At 34.4% G+C, this 15,854-nt stretch overlaps 1 protein-coding gene across 2 annotated transcripts in view; it reads left to right on the top strand.

Annotated features, from left to right (window-relative positions):
• The window catches only part of UBR1 (ubiquitin protein ligase E3 component n-recognin 1), a 59,649-nt gene that overhangs the window by 24,509 nt on the left and 19,286 nt on the right, over positions 1-15,854 (top strand). For both annotated transcript variants that reach the window (XM_058840319.1, XM_058840309.1), the window contains exons 17-31: positions 196-306; positions 1,277-1,342; positions 1,450-1,551; positions 2,162-2,225; positions 2,641-2,765; positions 3,657-3,709; positions 4,716-4,818; positions 5,339-5,387; positions 6,886-7,040; positions 7,943-8,042; positions 9,725-9,834; positions 10,480-10,569; positions 12,136-12,323; positions 12,441-12,646; positions 14,942-15,035. In XM_058840319.1, coding sequence (XP_058696302.1) covers positions 196-306; positions 1,277-1,342; positions 1,450-1,551; positions 2,162-2,225; positions 2,641-2,765; positions 3,657-3,709; positions 4,716-4,818; positions 5,339-5,387; positions 6,886-7,040; positions 7,943-8,042; positions 9,725-9,834; positions 10,480-10,569; positions 12,136-12,323; positions 12,441-12,646; positions 14,942-15,035 — 1,616 coding nt within the window. The remainder of the gene's footprint in view (positions 1-195; positions 307-1,276; positions 1,343-1,449; positions 1,552-2,161; positions 2,226-2,640; positions 2,766-3,656; positions 3,710-4,715; positions 4,819-5,338; positions 5,388-6,885; positions 7,041-7,942; positions 8,043-9,724; positions 9,835-10,479; positions 10,570-12,135; positions 12,324-12,440; positions 12,647-14,941; positions 15,036-15,854) is intronic.

The following is a 15,854-nucleotide window of genomic DNA, read 5'->3' as shown; positions in this document are numbered from 1 at the left end:
CCAAATGCTTTTGTGATTTATACTCTGGAAAGAAAAAGCCTCAGGCTATATCCTCTAACCTTCATGGCACACATACAAGTTATTTTTCAGCTGTCAATATATCTTTGTTCATTAGGACTTCGACTTTTAAAACCACTGGCAGATTTATTCTGAGGTGGTCTTTTGTGGTTTTTGTTTTCTTTTTTTAAATTCTAGGAAGAATTTCAAGTGGAGCTGCTGGTAGAATATCCTTTGCGATGCCTTGTCCTGGTTGCACAGGTTGCTGCAGAGATGTGGAGAAGGAATGGGCTCTCCCTGATAAGCCAGGTACTCCATACAGTGCTCAGTGGTGAGCTGATCCTATTAGTGTTTGCAAGGGTTGCTCAGTAATGCTGTCAGGGGTTTATCCATTGCAGAGAGGGGTAACGGGGTCACTCCTACAGTAATAAGAAAAGTTTCTAGGTGGAAATTTAGGTTACATGGTTTTATTTCTGGCTTCAGCAAGTGGCGTACCTCCCTTAGATGAGTATTTTCATCTCCATTGTGACTCTTTCTTGCTCTGTGAAATAAGTATTAATGTTGCTGATGTCTACTTGTAAGCTACTTTCAGATATCATTATCACTGCATAAGTACTTGTTAATACTCTTGCTTATAACATAAAAAGTTAGAAATTTCTCATGGTATGTGGAAATTATTATATACAAAAGTTAAACTATTTCAGTCTCACACTAAATTTTTGAGAACCCTATAGCTAGGCATACGAGCATATTCTAATACTTGTGACCTCTATTGCAATAATAAAGGTAAAGGGAAAAGTCTATCCTTGCATTTGCCTCCTTTGGCTCCACTTTAGGGTGGGGTTTTTTGTTGTTGTTTTTTTGTTTGTTTGTTTCTTTGTTTGTCTTTTTCTTCTTTCTTCCTTTGATGGCAGAAATTCTCTGCTAACCTTGCACAGGACCCTTTGATGAAATTGAAGTAAATCTTGGGAAAACCCCGCAAAATTGTCTTTCTGAGAACTGGGGTAGGAGAAGGAGAATGTTTTGAGTTACTTCATTAGCAGCAAGCTATTGGAGTTATGCCCTCTTGAAAGGGGGTGTGAAGTATGGCATAGACTTCTTATGGATATGTGAAAAAACATTTTTCACTTCCATTAAAATACATATTTATTTTGAAAGAAATATGGACTTTCCTTTACTCAATAAAGGTGTGGTACATTTTGAAGAGCCTCAGAGATTAACTGATGCACATTAGGTAGTACATGTCTTTATATCTCTGTTTCGTTTTCCTGTTTGTTAGGTATTCTATTATCAAGATGTTAAATGCAGAGAAGAGATGTATGATAAAGACATCATTATGCTCCAGGTACAATGTTCTGAATCATTGTGTAATTGTCATTTTTAAAAATTCAGTTAAATTTACATGGGTTTGAAATAGTGAGTGATGTTAACTTAATTTGTGTTTTTTGATAGATAGGTGCATCTCTTATGGATCCAAACCAGTTTCTCCTGCTGATACTGCAGAGATATGAGCTTGCTGATGCTTTCAAAAAGATCAAACCCACCAAAGATCAGGTAAGTAGCAAACTCTTCTGCTGTTTCATTTGTTAGCTTTGAGTATATGAAACATCAGTAAGAAAAACTAGCTACTGTTGATAACTGCATTTTTAAGGCCACACTAGAAGTCAGTAAACACAGGATCTGCTGGTTAGGTAAATATTTTGTATTTGGAATTTGTAGAGGCTTCCTCAAAATTAGCAAGCAAGTCTTGCCCCTTTTGGATCTTTATTACATAGGGCATCTACCAAAATCCATGTAAATGACTTCCTGATAGCATTTCTATGTTTCTTAGGCCGTGTTATGTGCTTTTATTTTGGTGGTAGTTTCTTGGGTTGTTATGCTGCTTCTCGTGGCTTGAACTTATTGATATTACCCTTCACTTGGGATACTTTTTTTAGCTGTTGTTTCTTTTCTTGCATGTGAATCTTGCACTTTAGTTCCTGTATAAGATCTTCTCTACCACTGCAGGCACTTTTTCCAGTTTGTTAGAATGGAAATTTCTTCCTAGAGTACAATGCTTCAGCAAAGTAGTAGATATGAAGACTGAGCTGAGTGTCATTTGACAGATGGGTTTTTCTGTGCTTTCATTTTAAGTTTTTTAACCTGATTTCTCTCATTCTTTCAGGATTTGATTAAGCAATATAATGTTTTAATAGAAGAGATGCTACAGATTCTCATCTATGTTGTGGGTAAGTTTCATTTCTCTCTGTTGTAGTAACAGATTATTGCTTTGATGGAGCAGGCTTGATGATTTTCTTTAACACAGCATAAAGAGCATACTGGAGAGTGCCTCTTTTAAACAGATGATTTAGTAACACAATTATTTCTCAGCTGGAATCAATAGGAGTTGGACAGTGAAAAAAGCTGTTAGATAACCTCATAATTGACATTGACATAGAATATGAAGAGAGTCCATCTTGACCCATTTTTTAAGGAAGCTAGTCTAAGAAACATTTTTATTCTCAGACACTTGGGACAGGCTTTTGACAAATGCAAGCTTACACGATGAAGCATTCCAGCAATACCATTATCATGGTGCAAAATTAAAATTTGCTTTATACCCATCATATTTGCCATTCTTCTCCTTTCGGTTCACTCTGACAGGGGAAAGATATGTGCCTGGAATCAGTAATGTGACAAAAGAAGATGTAATAATGAGAGAAATCATTCACCTGTTATGTATTGAACCAATGGCTCACAGTGCAATTACCAAGTCCTTGCCTGAAAACGTGAGTCCTGATTTATATACTTGTTTCCTTTATTTATTTTTTCTTGTTTTATGTCTTTCTTATTTAGCTTTCATATCTTTATCTGGAAGCATTTCTAATATAAAGTTTAAATGTTGGTTTGAGAATTACAAAATGGCATGACAAAAAGTCATACCTTTACTGATGTAAAGGTAAATGTCATAGATCCAAGGACTGATCTGAAAAGACTTGTATGGGAATTATGCTTTTGAATTAAGAGGTGATTTTTTTTTTTTTTTTTTTTTTTAAGAATATTCAGCTGTAGTTCTCCTAGATTCAAAAAGAAAAGTTGAAATTTTCTGTTTTGGCCCTGTAGGATGATGGAATGGGATTCCATTCTGCCCTGTGTACCACTGATAATTTTAAGCCTGTACTTGTGATCACTTAAACTTGTGCAGATCCATTTGAAGTCAAGTGCTGTACATGCCTATTTGAAAACAATGATTTCCTTGCCATTCCGTTACAGTTGTTGAAAATCCAAGCAAAGGCGAGGGATGTGGATTAGATTTTATAGTCTGTGCATGTGTTCAGGGCCGGCAATCAATGCAAAACCCTTAGATTTTTGTTGTACATGTAATAGCCTGAAATATATCTGCATTCACTGTTTTAAAATAGCTGAAGCCCTTTTTTTTCCCTTCATTAAGATTTGGTAAGCATTGACCTGTTTCTAGAGAGCATCTCTGTTATTAATGGAGGTCTGCATTGGAACTTGCCAATTATGAATATCTGCTTTCTGATTACCGTCAGGCAAAAGAGAATAGTGTATTAATTAGGGAATTATATAAATTTGTTTGTCTATTTGTGTTACACATAGTATAATAGTGAAGATATTTGAATTGTTATATATTTCTCTCAAACTTAATTTTTTACCAGGAGAACAATGAAACTGGCTTGGAGAATGTAATTGATAAAGTGGCTACATTCAAGTAAGTTCTTAATGTTGTTTTATAAGTAGCTTGAATGTGAAATAAAATTTCTTAGATTATGTTTGGGTTAAACAAGCTGAACTACAGTCTCTGTTCAGCTAATATTTTGCTGTCTTGAAATAAATATATTTGCAAATATGCATAGTAAAGAATGGTGTGTGGAATATCCTACACTGCTGCTGTTTCTCTCCCTTTGCCACCCTCTTTCCTCAAATTCAGTTTGAGGAGTCTTAGGAGTTTAGTAATCTCAAATCCTAGTTGGAGAGTCTTCAAAAGTTCATTTTTTTTTTTTTCAAAGGTGGTTTGGAAAGTTAGGAAGTCATCATACCTTTTGATAATCATTATCTAGTAACTGTTGTAAGTGTTACTTAGTTGCTAATTTTCTGCAACTTTCCCCTTTTTTTCCTGGGAATTAATTTTATATATAAATATATGTGTGTGTGTATGCAAATATAGAACAATAAATTCTAGTTGAAAAAAACCAGTTCAAATGTCTGCTGTTTTTGTGTGAAAAATGTCATATTTTAGTATACCTTATTTTAAATTTCATATGGCTTGCTTGTTCATGTTAATTAGGAGTAATTGTAGGTGTACCTAGGAATCTTAGTTTGGGAATTCTATGAACAGTTATAAAAATATATCTCACTGGCTGGAGAGCAGCAAGTATTACTTGTTTCATACTTTGGTTAAAGAAAGGATTGAATTTTATGCAATAATATCCATTGTCTGAATTCTAAGCCACAGAGTTGAAAAGAATTCTCAGAGGCTGTACGATGTGTTCTAGATGGTATAGACTAGAAATATTTTGCTGCTGAATTGTTTACTCCTGTAAATCCTGTCTTGAAAATTTAAGACTCATAACTATGCTCACTCTCTCCTTTTAATAAGTTAGTGAGAAACCATGACAATTCCTGCTTCTTTAGAAAACAAATTGTGTTTGTTTGCATTCGAAGATGTGCAGAACGTACATGATTAATCTGTATATCGTGAAATATTTCTCTGTAAGGAAACCGGGTGTCTCTGGCCATGGAGTTTATGAACTGAAAGATGAATGTTTGAAGGAATTCAATATGTTCTTTTATCACTACACTAAGACCCAGCACAGCAAGGTAAGTAGTGTAAGATTTGCTTGCAAAGGTGTTAAAAAAGTAGTACATACCAGTGTTAAAGGAATTTTGCTGAATTAATGCAATCTAAAGAAATTGATTCAGTAAAGAGTATATGCAGCTACTTTCAAAACTAAACATTCCATGAAGTTAAGATTTTCAATACAAATTTACATAGTATGGTTTGCATTAGTGTGTCCTTCGTGACAACTTGTATATTAGCTCTGTTAACTCTACGCTGAGAAGAAAATGTGATAAGAATTATGTTTGCACTGGGAATCCCCAAAATTTGCTCTTGTAACTCTTACTGAGGAAGCAAATATGTCCAATTATTTATATATACTACATATTTAAATGCAAAATGTAATGTTGCTAAACATGTTTCAGACAAAATTCAAGTACGCAACCAGGCATTTGCAGTATTTTGCCATATTTCTAGTGTAGGGTTTCTCATTGTTTCATTAATCTCATTATTGTGTACTTCTGTAGAGGTGCTGATACAACAACACTCCTTTTTCTGTAGGCTGAACATACACAAAAGAAAAGAAGAAAACAAGAAAACAGGGATGAAGGTATGATTTTAAAATAGATGATTCAAGAAATGTTCTAATTTGGTAGTATATGGAGTTGTGTATATATACTGAGCTTTGGTAGATGTCTTGTGACTTAATAGTGGATAGCTGAGTTAATATTAAATTTGTTTTGATTTGCTGTAATTATCATTAATTAGCACCTGGCATTTCTTTTCTCTTTTTTGTTTATCACAGATAGGAATTCTGGAATTTATAGTTTAATTTACATGTAGGGAAATGAACATGGCACAGTGTCTGTCAAACCCATGAACAATTCAGATTTTATGTTAGAGTAACTAGGATTTTGGGGGTTTTTTTGTGAGCAGTTTCTTTAGCACAATGTTGAGACATAATAATGCCAAAGTAGAGAAGGTTGCCACAGGAAATAGTGCTCATAAATATTCAGTAATACAAAAATGAGATTTAAATTTAGAAATAATTTTTTATAAGCTATGAATACATAAAGCAGTAAACATCCATGTTACTATTGTAACACAAATGTTATTTCCCTTTTGAGTTTACTTTTACCCATTCAAGTCTCAAGCATTTAATTGAGTTGATTTGAGGAAGCCTTGGTAAGCTGAACAAATAAGTACAATGAACAATTTAATAAACTCAGCTTTTCTCCTTCCCCTTTCACTCTGGCAGCTTAAAATGTTATCAGGGGCCTTAATTTTGTAGAAATTTTTAAAAATGCCATCATTTAGATGTAATTGTCAGAGACTCATGTCATTGGATAGTACAGTTCCAAAATACGAAGATACACTGATGTGTGTTCCCTTGAGGCTGCATTTATTGTTGCAGGTACTTCCTGCGTATTCTTTTATGTGGCTGTGTTTTCTTTGTCAGTAAGTTCATTTAGCCTGAATTGTCAAAAGAATGAAACACTGCATTCACAGAGGTCCTCTGAAAAGAGGCAGTCTGAAAATAGACATCCAGGTATCTAAAGAAGACTGAAGTCAGTGGTTCCTGGTAGGGAAAGGCTGTGGCATTAAATGAGATGCTGTTAGTAGATGCCAAGACTCCACATCAGAGTTCTAGCATTAACTCATTAAGTGTACATAACTGGAAATGACTGGAATGCCAGTAGCAGAAAAAATTTAGAGCTCCAGACATGGGACACTGTAGTGTGGGACACTACAGTCTGGGAGCTCCAGTCCTCACTTCTAACTACTTGAAAACCTTTTATCTGATGCAAAGCACAAACTGTATGTTTAATAGTGAGACATAAATAAGGCATTTCGGAGTGTTAAAAATTTGCATTTACAGATATAAATAATACTTGTGATTGATTGTTTAACTTAGCTTGCATGTGTTTTAAGATCTTACTAAAAGTACTTTGTTTTGCCAAAGATGAAAGTTAACTTAGGCACACAATTGTGTTCGAGTATGGTTTTATTAAATGGTCCAGGTTTTTTCACTGAAATGAGTATGTTTGTGCTCTCTGCTTCTGAGTGTGATGTTAGTTCATTGATATGTTTGCACATCTGTTTCCTAGCATTGCCACCACCTCCTCCTCCAGACTTCAGTCCTGCATTCAGCAACGTGGTGAGGATTCTGAATTGCGATGTTATGATGCACATCCTGCGGACCCTTCTGCAACGGGCAGTGGAACTGGAAACCCACTTATGGACTGAGGCAATGATCCAAATGGTATGCTTGTCCTTGGTCATCTTCTGATGGTCATTCCTGTGCTAGCTGCTTATGATTAGACCAAAATATGTAAAGATTAACTTGGAATGATTTTGTCCCCAAACCTGTTTTTATAAATCTTACTGTCAAAGAAAATAATTATATTATTAATTATCTATCTCTTCTGTAAAATGGAAACATGATATATAATAGTATTAAAGTTTTCTATTTTACTTTCCTCCCTGTGTTGCCTCATTACTGAAGCTGTTTCAATATGTAATTCTCCTTACATATTCTCATCTTTTTCTTGAAACTTCACAATTAAGTAACCCTTTGATAATTGGAATTCCTTCATTTTTTGAGCTGCAGAGTCTCCAAATACATAAATGTCTTTGGGGCCTCAGTCTTGAAATAATAGAATTTTTGTAAGTATTTAAACGTTTAATTTTACTGCAGTGACTTTAGTCTTTTGAAACATTGAAATGTTCTTTGGAATCATATTTTGTTTGTTTTAGCAAGGTTGTTATTTTAATATTTGTAAAATTAGGACATGAAATTACAGACAGTTTGAATTAATTAGTTTTGTTAGAGTGTATAGATTGTTTAATTGCCTTGCCAATCCTGCTAATCTTTGGATTATGGAATTAGTCAAGTATAGATTTTATATCAACAAAAGGACGAGATTTCACGTATTACTAATATAAAGCATGTACAAGTTGATGAATTTTAGTGCAACTAATATGCAGTAGATATATATTCTGCCTTTATTTCACCTTCCATGTATGATCTCTGCCTTGTCATGTGTTTTATCATTATTGTAATCAGTATATAATACAGAAGTGTATTAAACATCCTTATTTTATATGTCAGTTTTCCATATCTTAAACACTGAATGAGACCTCCTGTTTTCTGTTTTTTTTCAGGTGCTTCATCTCCTTTCTTTAGGGTTACTAGAAGAGAAGCAGCAGTTACAGAAGTCTCCCGAAGAAGAAGTAACCTTTGATTTTTATCACAAAGCAACACGTATGTTTCGTTTTCTTTAAAGCACAGAGTAAACTAGGCTAATTTGATTTTGTAAGGACTCAAACTAGAAGAAATTATTTAGTGATTTAATCAGACAGGTTTTATTTTATGCTATATAATTAAAACCTGATAATTTTTAATTTTTTTTAATAATTAAGAAACCAGGTTTTGACTAGCTTCCTCTGTTCCCAGTTGACAGGTAGGTTGAAGCAGATATGTGCTTCTCTTCCTGGGAAAGAAATGAAAAGTAGTACTAGTGTTACATAACTGAAAATGGCTTTTCCTTCACAAAAACAGCATTGAAATGGAAACTAACAACTCTTTGAAAAATGGTAGTAGATTTAAGTGAATTGTGTCCATCTTTGGTTCTCTTGAGCTGTACAATTACTGATTTACCTGCAAGTCTTCTACTATTGTAGTGAAAATAGAAACAGAACTTAGTGGCTGTGGGGTGTACCCTTTTCTTTTTAAAATCTCTGTTGAGGACTTCCTAATGTTACATTCAGGACTACTGTGTGGGTGTTGAAATCTGCATTTTCTAAATAGTCTTCCATCTTCTCTACAAGTTCTGCTTCACTGTGTAAAAATAAATTTAAAAATTCCATGATCAAGCTAAACGTAACTTGAGATTGAATCTTGTTGTGAGATGCAACAGAGATGAGAATTGTGAAGTAAAATCATAGAATCATAGAATTTTTTGTATTGGAAAAGACCTTTAAGATCATTAAGTCCAAATGTTAAGTCAGTACTACCAATTGCACCACTAAACCATGTTCCTAAATATCATAACTATGTATCTTTCAAATACCTTCTACAAGAATAAATACTTAAAACTACTGAAATCCCTTTATTTAGGTTTTTAAAAATGTTGTGTTTGGAAAGCACTCCCAGTGAACTTTATTTTTTAACTCTTTCTTATTGTTGAGAAAGGAGAAGTATCATCACTGAAAGTATTTCCATTTAAGAAGCTTCATGTCAACTGTAGGAGTACAATAAAAGTCGTAATTATAACTGAGATGCTAAAGAATGCTTTGCTAGCTTTAGTTTTGCATAACCAGAAAAACCAAAGCCCCATGTACATGAAAGGGATGCAAAAATAATCACTATCTTTGTAAAAAAGCTCTTTTTTAGACACAGTTTATTAAAAGGAAGTTCTTTCTTGCAATTTATATGTCTCCCTTCTAAAAACGTAAAATTAATTCCATATGACAAGCACAGCAAATGAAATATCATTAAGGAGAATGGTCTCCATTTTAAAGCATTCTTGTGTAAGAGAAGAGCCTAGAATGTTATGGACTCTCAAGTTGTGAGGAAGGAAATAGTTATTGTAATTACAATAGCTTTTGTGATTAGAAATAAACATGTACACACTAAGCTGTTAGCAAACACAGGTAAGCCCTAAAGAGCTTTACTGCTTCCCCGTGAAGTGAAAGGCGATTCTTTTTTAAGCAGACATTAAGCAAAAATTTTCTAAAGCAGAAATATTTGATCTGCAAGGGGATAAATTATCGTATATGTAACAAATAAACAGATGAAACTATACCAGAAATGTAACTGCACAGTTTGTGTCTATGTATGTGTATAATTAGCAATATTTTAAGGCATGTCCATGGTTGTAAGTTTAAAATGTTAGGGTTTTTTTTTTTCCCTGAAGGCCCTTTCCTATTTTTCACTTTGTAAAGGAATGGGAAGCTCAGCTTTGAATGCTGTGAATGTGTTAATGCTTCTGGAGAAACTGAAGAGAGTTCCCCAGTTAGAGGCACAGAAGGACACAGTCAATTGGATACTGCAGGTATGCAAAGGAGAGATAAGTACGATCTGATTTCAGTAGTGTAGAAAGCTAATATGAAAGGTCTTATGATTCCTACGTATAATCCATTTACAGCTGCAGTGATTTCTTGAGAAGTTTCATCTGTTTCATCTGTTCAGCATTGTACTTGCTCCTTGTACTTACAAGTATTGGATTAATTTTTGCTTGGATATCTTATTTTAGTAATGACATTTTAATGCATATTTCTTTTATATTTGTTGCAATAATGAGTAGCAAATAATGAGTAAAGCAGTTCTGGGAGTGGCCATACAGTCTTGGGTGTTTCTGTTATTTAGGAGTATTGAGTGGTTTAATCCATTTGAAAATCTGAAAATGAGGTGAAAGGAAATACCAAGAGTTTTAATCCTGTCTATCATAGAGTGGGTTGAGTTGAAGGGATATTAAAAATGATCTAGCTCCAAGCCCCTGCCATGGGTAGGGACACCTTCCAATAGACCAGATTGCCTATAGCCTTATCCAACCTGCACTTGAACACTTCCAGCATCCACAAATTCTCTGGCTGCCTGTTCCTGTGCCTATATATTGTAACATTGGAAATGTATTAATCTATACTGTTATAAGAGCCAAGTTGCATTTTATTTTTAACATCTAAGTCTCTGTTTTCAGATGTTTGACATGGTGAAGAGATTGAGAGAAAAATCTAGTTTGGCAACAATAGGAGCTACATCAAGCTCAGAAGCTACAAAAGGTGATGAGGTAATGATAAAAATAAAGCTTCAGTGGAAGCCTGATATTTAATGTTTTGAATAGTTATTTTCAATAATGTGTTTAAATTTATTGCTGCCTAAAATGATGATTTTTCAAAACGGATTTCTGATATGTTGTCTACTAGGATATAGTTTCCAAGAATAATATTTTTAGTAAGTGAAATTTGTGCTAAACATGTTTCATGGAAATATTAGCAGATAATGTGAGTTTTGGTTGTACTTCTGAGTTAGATGAAGCAGATGAGGGAGCTGAAGGAAGTAAATTGTGCTCATTTTTCCCTTTCTTGTCTTTGTGATTTGACTACCTTTCTATTGTCATTGTACAACAATTAGAAATACAATTCCACTTTAAATGATGTTTTGTAATTTACTTTATCTGTGAAGAGGTTAATGTCCTTTGCCCTGATTGTATAAAGACATGAGCCTTAAGTAATTATTCTGACTGTCAGTCTCTTTGCCCTTCCCTCCAAAAAACTTCTGAATCTAGTGGTTAAATGACACAATGAAATGGAGATTTCAAAGATGACTTTGGTCCCATGGAATGGTTGTGTTTTCAATTGGCATTTGAACAGAAAAGAAGAATCTAATTACCCTTAGCCAGTGTGTGAAGACAGACCGGTTTGCTCTTACACGTTTTGTTCGGCCACAGCTTGCTGCCAAGAAATTTCTTGGCTGGTCATTGCATGCCTAGTTCTAAACTTACCACACAGCATATGCCATGTTTCTTTTTTGAGGTAGGTGTCATATGAGATTTGGTAAGGTATCAAACAAAATACAGAAGTCAGTAAGAAATTAATATCTTATAGTTCTACTTGTAGAGCAATTTGTTGTTTGATTTCCTGGAAAAGTGATGGTACTTTGAATGTAAACCTTGTGTATAATGTTGTATGTCTCCCTTAAGTAATTGGTTGTGAAGAGTTAGGTTCTATATGTTGTAATAAAATCTACCTGTGTTTTTTGAATTCTGCATTTCTAAAGCATAGAAATACTTTATGTTTTTTGAAAATATGATATGGGTAAATATTGGAAGAACAATAGTTTTCCATTGTACCATAAAGAATAATGAAAATACAATACACAGATGTATAAAATGCTGACATATTTGTTGTGTCATGGATAGGCAGTTCAAAATAAAATTTTCTTCAATTTCTGTAAGGGAGATCCTGAATACTCAGTAGGGTTTCACTTATGGGGAGAATAACACAACTCTGGAGAAAGCTTTGATGTTCACCTCACTAAAATTTCTTAAGAACAGACAATTACCTAATTGAAATGACTCAGGTATTATTGATCTTATCTTTGGGCTAGGGATTATACTAGTGACCTTTTGTAGACCACAAAAGTCCAGTCTTAGTTAATGAACCTAGTCAACATGTAAAGATTTGAGCTCTACTTATTTTTATTTCAGATAGCAGTTCACTTTTTTTTTCCTCATTAAAATATTGTCAGTTAAGGAATTTGATGTCAGTAGTTAGAATGCCTATAATGGGCAAGGATTCTTCTCCTTTTCTGATGTTCTTAGTTGCCCATGACTTCTTTATTCTCTTACTGTAAGACACAGAGCACTCAGGATAAAGAGAAAGCTGAGCGGAAGAGAAAGGCGGAAGCAGCAAGGTTGCACCGTCAGAAGATAATGGCCCAGATGTCTGCCTTGCAGAGGAATTTCATTGAAACCCACAAGCTCTTGTATGAAAACACACTGGAGGCCCAGGGGAAAGAGGATGCCATTATGGAAGAAGAAAGGTAAGAAAAAAACAGACGTACTTATAGTGTATGACCTTGTTAAATGTCTGGAAGAATTCATTTTGTTGAGAAAATCCAACTGGTTATTTTACATCTGTGTCACTTCTGGTCTTACAGCATCTCTTCAGCAGTTGATTACTCCAGAATTGCTTTGGGTCCCAAACGAGGTCCATCTGTCACTGAGAAAGAAGTTTTGACCTGTATTCTTTGTCAGGAGGAGCAGGAAGTAAAGTTGGAAAGTGCTGCCATGGTATTATCTGCCTGTGTGCAGAAGTCAACTGCCTTAACTCAGAATAGGAGCAGAATCCTTGACCTCTCAGGAGGTAGGTGATTTTTCTTCTCTTACAAGCGGTTCTGTACCTGGAGCTCAAAGTCTTTGAACCAATTAAATTATTTTGTTTGGTCAGGGTACTAAATGGCTTATTGTGTTTGAGAAAAAAGGGTGCAAACTTCTAAATTGCTTTAAAATCCATGCTTTTAAACTTAAATGAGAAGTATATAAAGATTTAGGTTTGTTGTTGAGGGAAATCAGAAAATGCTTTGATCTCACAAGACTTAATAAGACATGTAGATTTGGTGGGAGTAGTTACTTTGGAGAAAACCCAAGACTGTTCACATTTCCAGTTTATTCAAGTACAGCTGCAAATTTTCCCAGTATGGAGGAAATAAATAAACATTATCAGAGGCCAATATGCCAACCTGAAAAGGGTTAGGGGCTTTGTTTTGGTTTTGTTTTTTTCCCCTTATATGTCCAGGAAGTAATAAAAACAACAATATAAAAAATGAAAAAAACTAAGCAAGGATCATATGATATCATCTGATGAGTGAACAAAAGATTGAATACAAGAAAGTTACACAATCACAAGAATTACATTTGTGTAATAGTATATTGGTAACAGGGAACACAAACCCCAGCAGAATTTCTTTTGTAAGTAGCAGTAAACGAAACATGATGGAAATTTTGGTCTGTTACCTAAGGGAAAGAAGAAAATAAGTGCAAGGATAGGGGAGAACCTAAGTACTCACTGACATTTTTGTTCTCTTTTTGAAAAAGGAAGTAAGTAAAATTTCAAGGTAGGTGCAGTCACAACTTGTAGTTTAAATCCCTTCTTATTTACAAATGTGGGGGTCGTTTTTCATGGTTTGTGGTCAGCGCATAGAGTGAAATGGATGCTATATCAAATTTTTTTATTGACACTACTATGTAGAAAGTAGCTTTAAATTATGTTTGTGCAATTCATTATTCCTGCATTAGTTTAGAAGTAAACTCTTGATTGTTACCAGAGGAAAGATCGTAAGATTTTCGTGTTTCTCCAGGGTATTACTCTATTTTTTATTTTGCTTACAAACCTTTTCAAAGTTGTTTCACTAATAAGATGTTTCATGTTTATTCCTCTGGATTATTAACAAGTACTGAATTGTCCTAGGCCTAGTACAAACTCCTACAGAATTTTTCTTGATCCATTTTTCTTTTTATCAGCAGACTACTGATAATGACATTTTGAGCCAGTTGTATAGAGTTTTTATCTAGGTAATATACTAATTGCATTTCTTTTTTCTGTGGTATCCTGAAGTACAGATGAAGTCCTATGCTCTTGTAGTCAGATACACTTGTAAATTTTCTGTAGTGGTTGGGCTATTGAAATAATTGAAAAAAAAAAAAGGGAATGGAGTTCCTTTTTCTAAAGCTGTTTCTGGGCATTGTTTATAGTACTTATACCTTACTGCATGGTCTTCTGCTGCTCCTCAGTTACAAGGAGGCCTGTAAGAACTTCTTACTTTCAAGATCTAAATAAATGTAAAAATGCTTGTTCCCCCAGCAGAAGGTGCAGATAGTGGCAATTCAGTGTTACGCCAAGGTCTATTTTCTTATTTCAGTCTCCATTTTACTTATGGCAGCTTAAGCTGCTGTAAAACAAAATTTTTTTCAGCACAATTTATGTTTCTTTTTTTTCATTCATTTTGTCAGATTCAAGTGTATTTGTTCAAAATCATGAACAGTCCCCCAGATGAGGCATGAAGGACTGCTGTTGTTCAGTATAGTTTAGATATCTTTAAAGCAAAAGTGGGATCCCACTTTGAGAGCACGTACAACACAAAGACATCAGTATTTTCTCATAATGTTTCTGTTTAGAATTGTGCAAAATTAGTAAAAGACAGACTGGTTTTTTGTTTTACAGCAGTGCTTTCTGTGTCAGTGGTTTGAAAATATATGGGATTAGTTGGAGAAATTATTCATCCTACTTGTCCTTAGTAGTTTTATTTTCATTTAAAAATAAAGTAAGAAAGACAGTAAAAGCGTCAGCGACAGTGAATCCAAACACAGATCTGTTCCAGTACAGAAGCAACCCTTTTTCTTTTTAATCAGTTTGAATTCTGGCATATTTTTCTTTATATGAAAAATCTTCAGTAGTTTAAATGGGTACTCCTAGTCATTGCTCTGCTGCATGATTTGTCTGGAAAAATTAACCTAGTGGAGCTTCAATGTGATACTACAAACTGTAGGAAAATAAGATCGGAAGGCTCATATTCTGTATATGCTGTTGTTAATTTCTGTTCATACTGCTGGGAAGTTATGTTACTGTTCATTCAATAATTTTTCTGCTATGTGTTTCTAGATACACTAGATCCTCTCTTCATGCACCCTGACTTACCTTGTGGGACCCACACAGGGAGCTGTGGTCATGTAATGCATGCAGCCTGCTGGCAGAAGTAAGGATGTGTCTTTGCTGTCTTTTAGAAGTTTTTAATTAATCTGTTTTCCAAATCATCTAAATAATACACTGAAAACAAAGTACAGTAAGTGAATATTTAATTAAGGATTCAAAACTACTTGTACTCATTTAAAAATGAAATATGGAACAAGAGATGTTTTGACTTGATGACCATCGAAGGTTTTTGGGCCTTCTATGACCCAGGGAAGAATCTCTAAGGACTTACTAATTTATGCAAATATAAACAGTGGAGTAAAACTGGTCAAGAATAAGAAACCATATTGAGTAGGTTTACATTTAGCAACAATACTCTGAAAGTCTGTCACCGGGTCAGTACCTAAAGGGTGAAACTGATCTATTTCAATGAGTGTTTAGAAGAGATTCTAGCATCAGAATAGGAGGAATATGAGTGGTTAAATCTACCAATATTTCTTTGTGACCCCTCCCATATCAGTGAAGACACTCCTAATGAAAAGTAAGGGTGAAGAATTGATGCAATTGCTGTAGACTTTATTTGACTTCTGTTGTGTGGGGGACCCACAAATTAGACCAAGTGTTTTGGATTTGAACGCAGCCTGAACATTAAAAGACCAAGCTTGTAGGATACAGTCATCCTACATTTCACTCCACATAGGTCTGGCAAGTCTAAACTATATAAGCAGTGTGAAGTAATAATAGAAATAATCCCACTGAAATATTATCAACTGATAAACTTGGGTCGCGCAATTACAAGCTACTCTTTGTATGACATGTGTTATAAATAATCTCCTGAGGTTTGTTGTTTGTACTTGTGCCATTTTACTTTAAAAAAATCTTA

This window comes from Poecile atricapillus, chromosome 1 (genome assembly GCF_030490865.1).
Source record: "Poecile atricapillus isolate bPoeAtr1 chromosome 1, bPoeAtr1.hap1, whole genome shotgun sequence".
In the NCBI taxonomy this organism is placed as follows: Eukaryota; Metazoa; Chordata; class Aves; order Passeriformes; family Paridae; genus Poecile; species Poecile atricapillus.
This window is presented reverse-complemented; position numbering and strand designations above follow the sequence as displayed.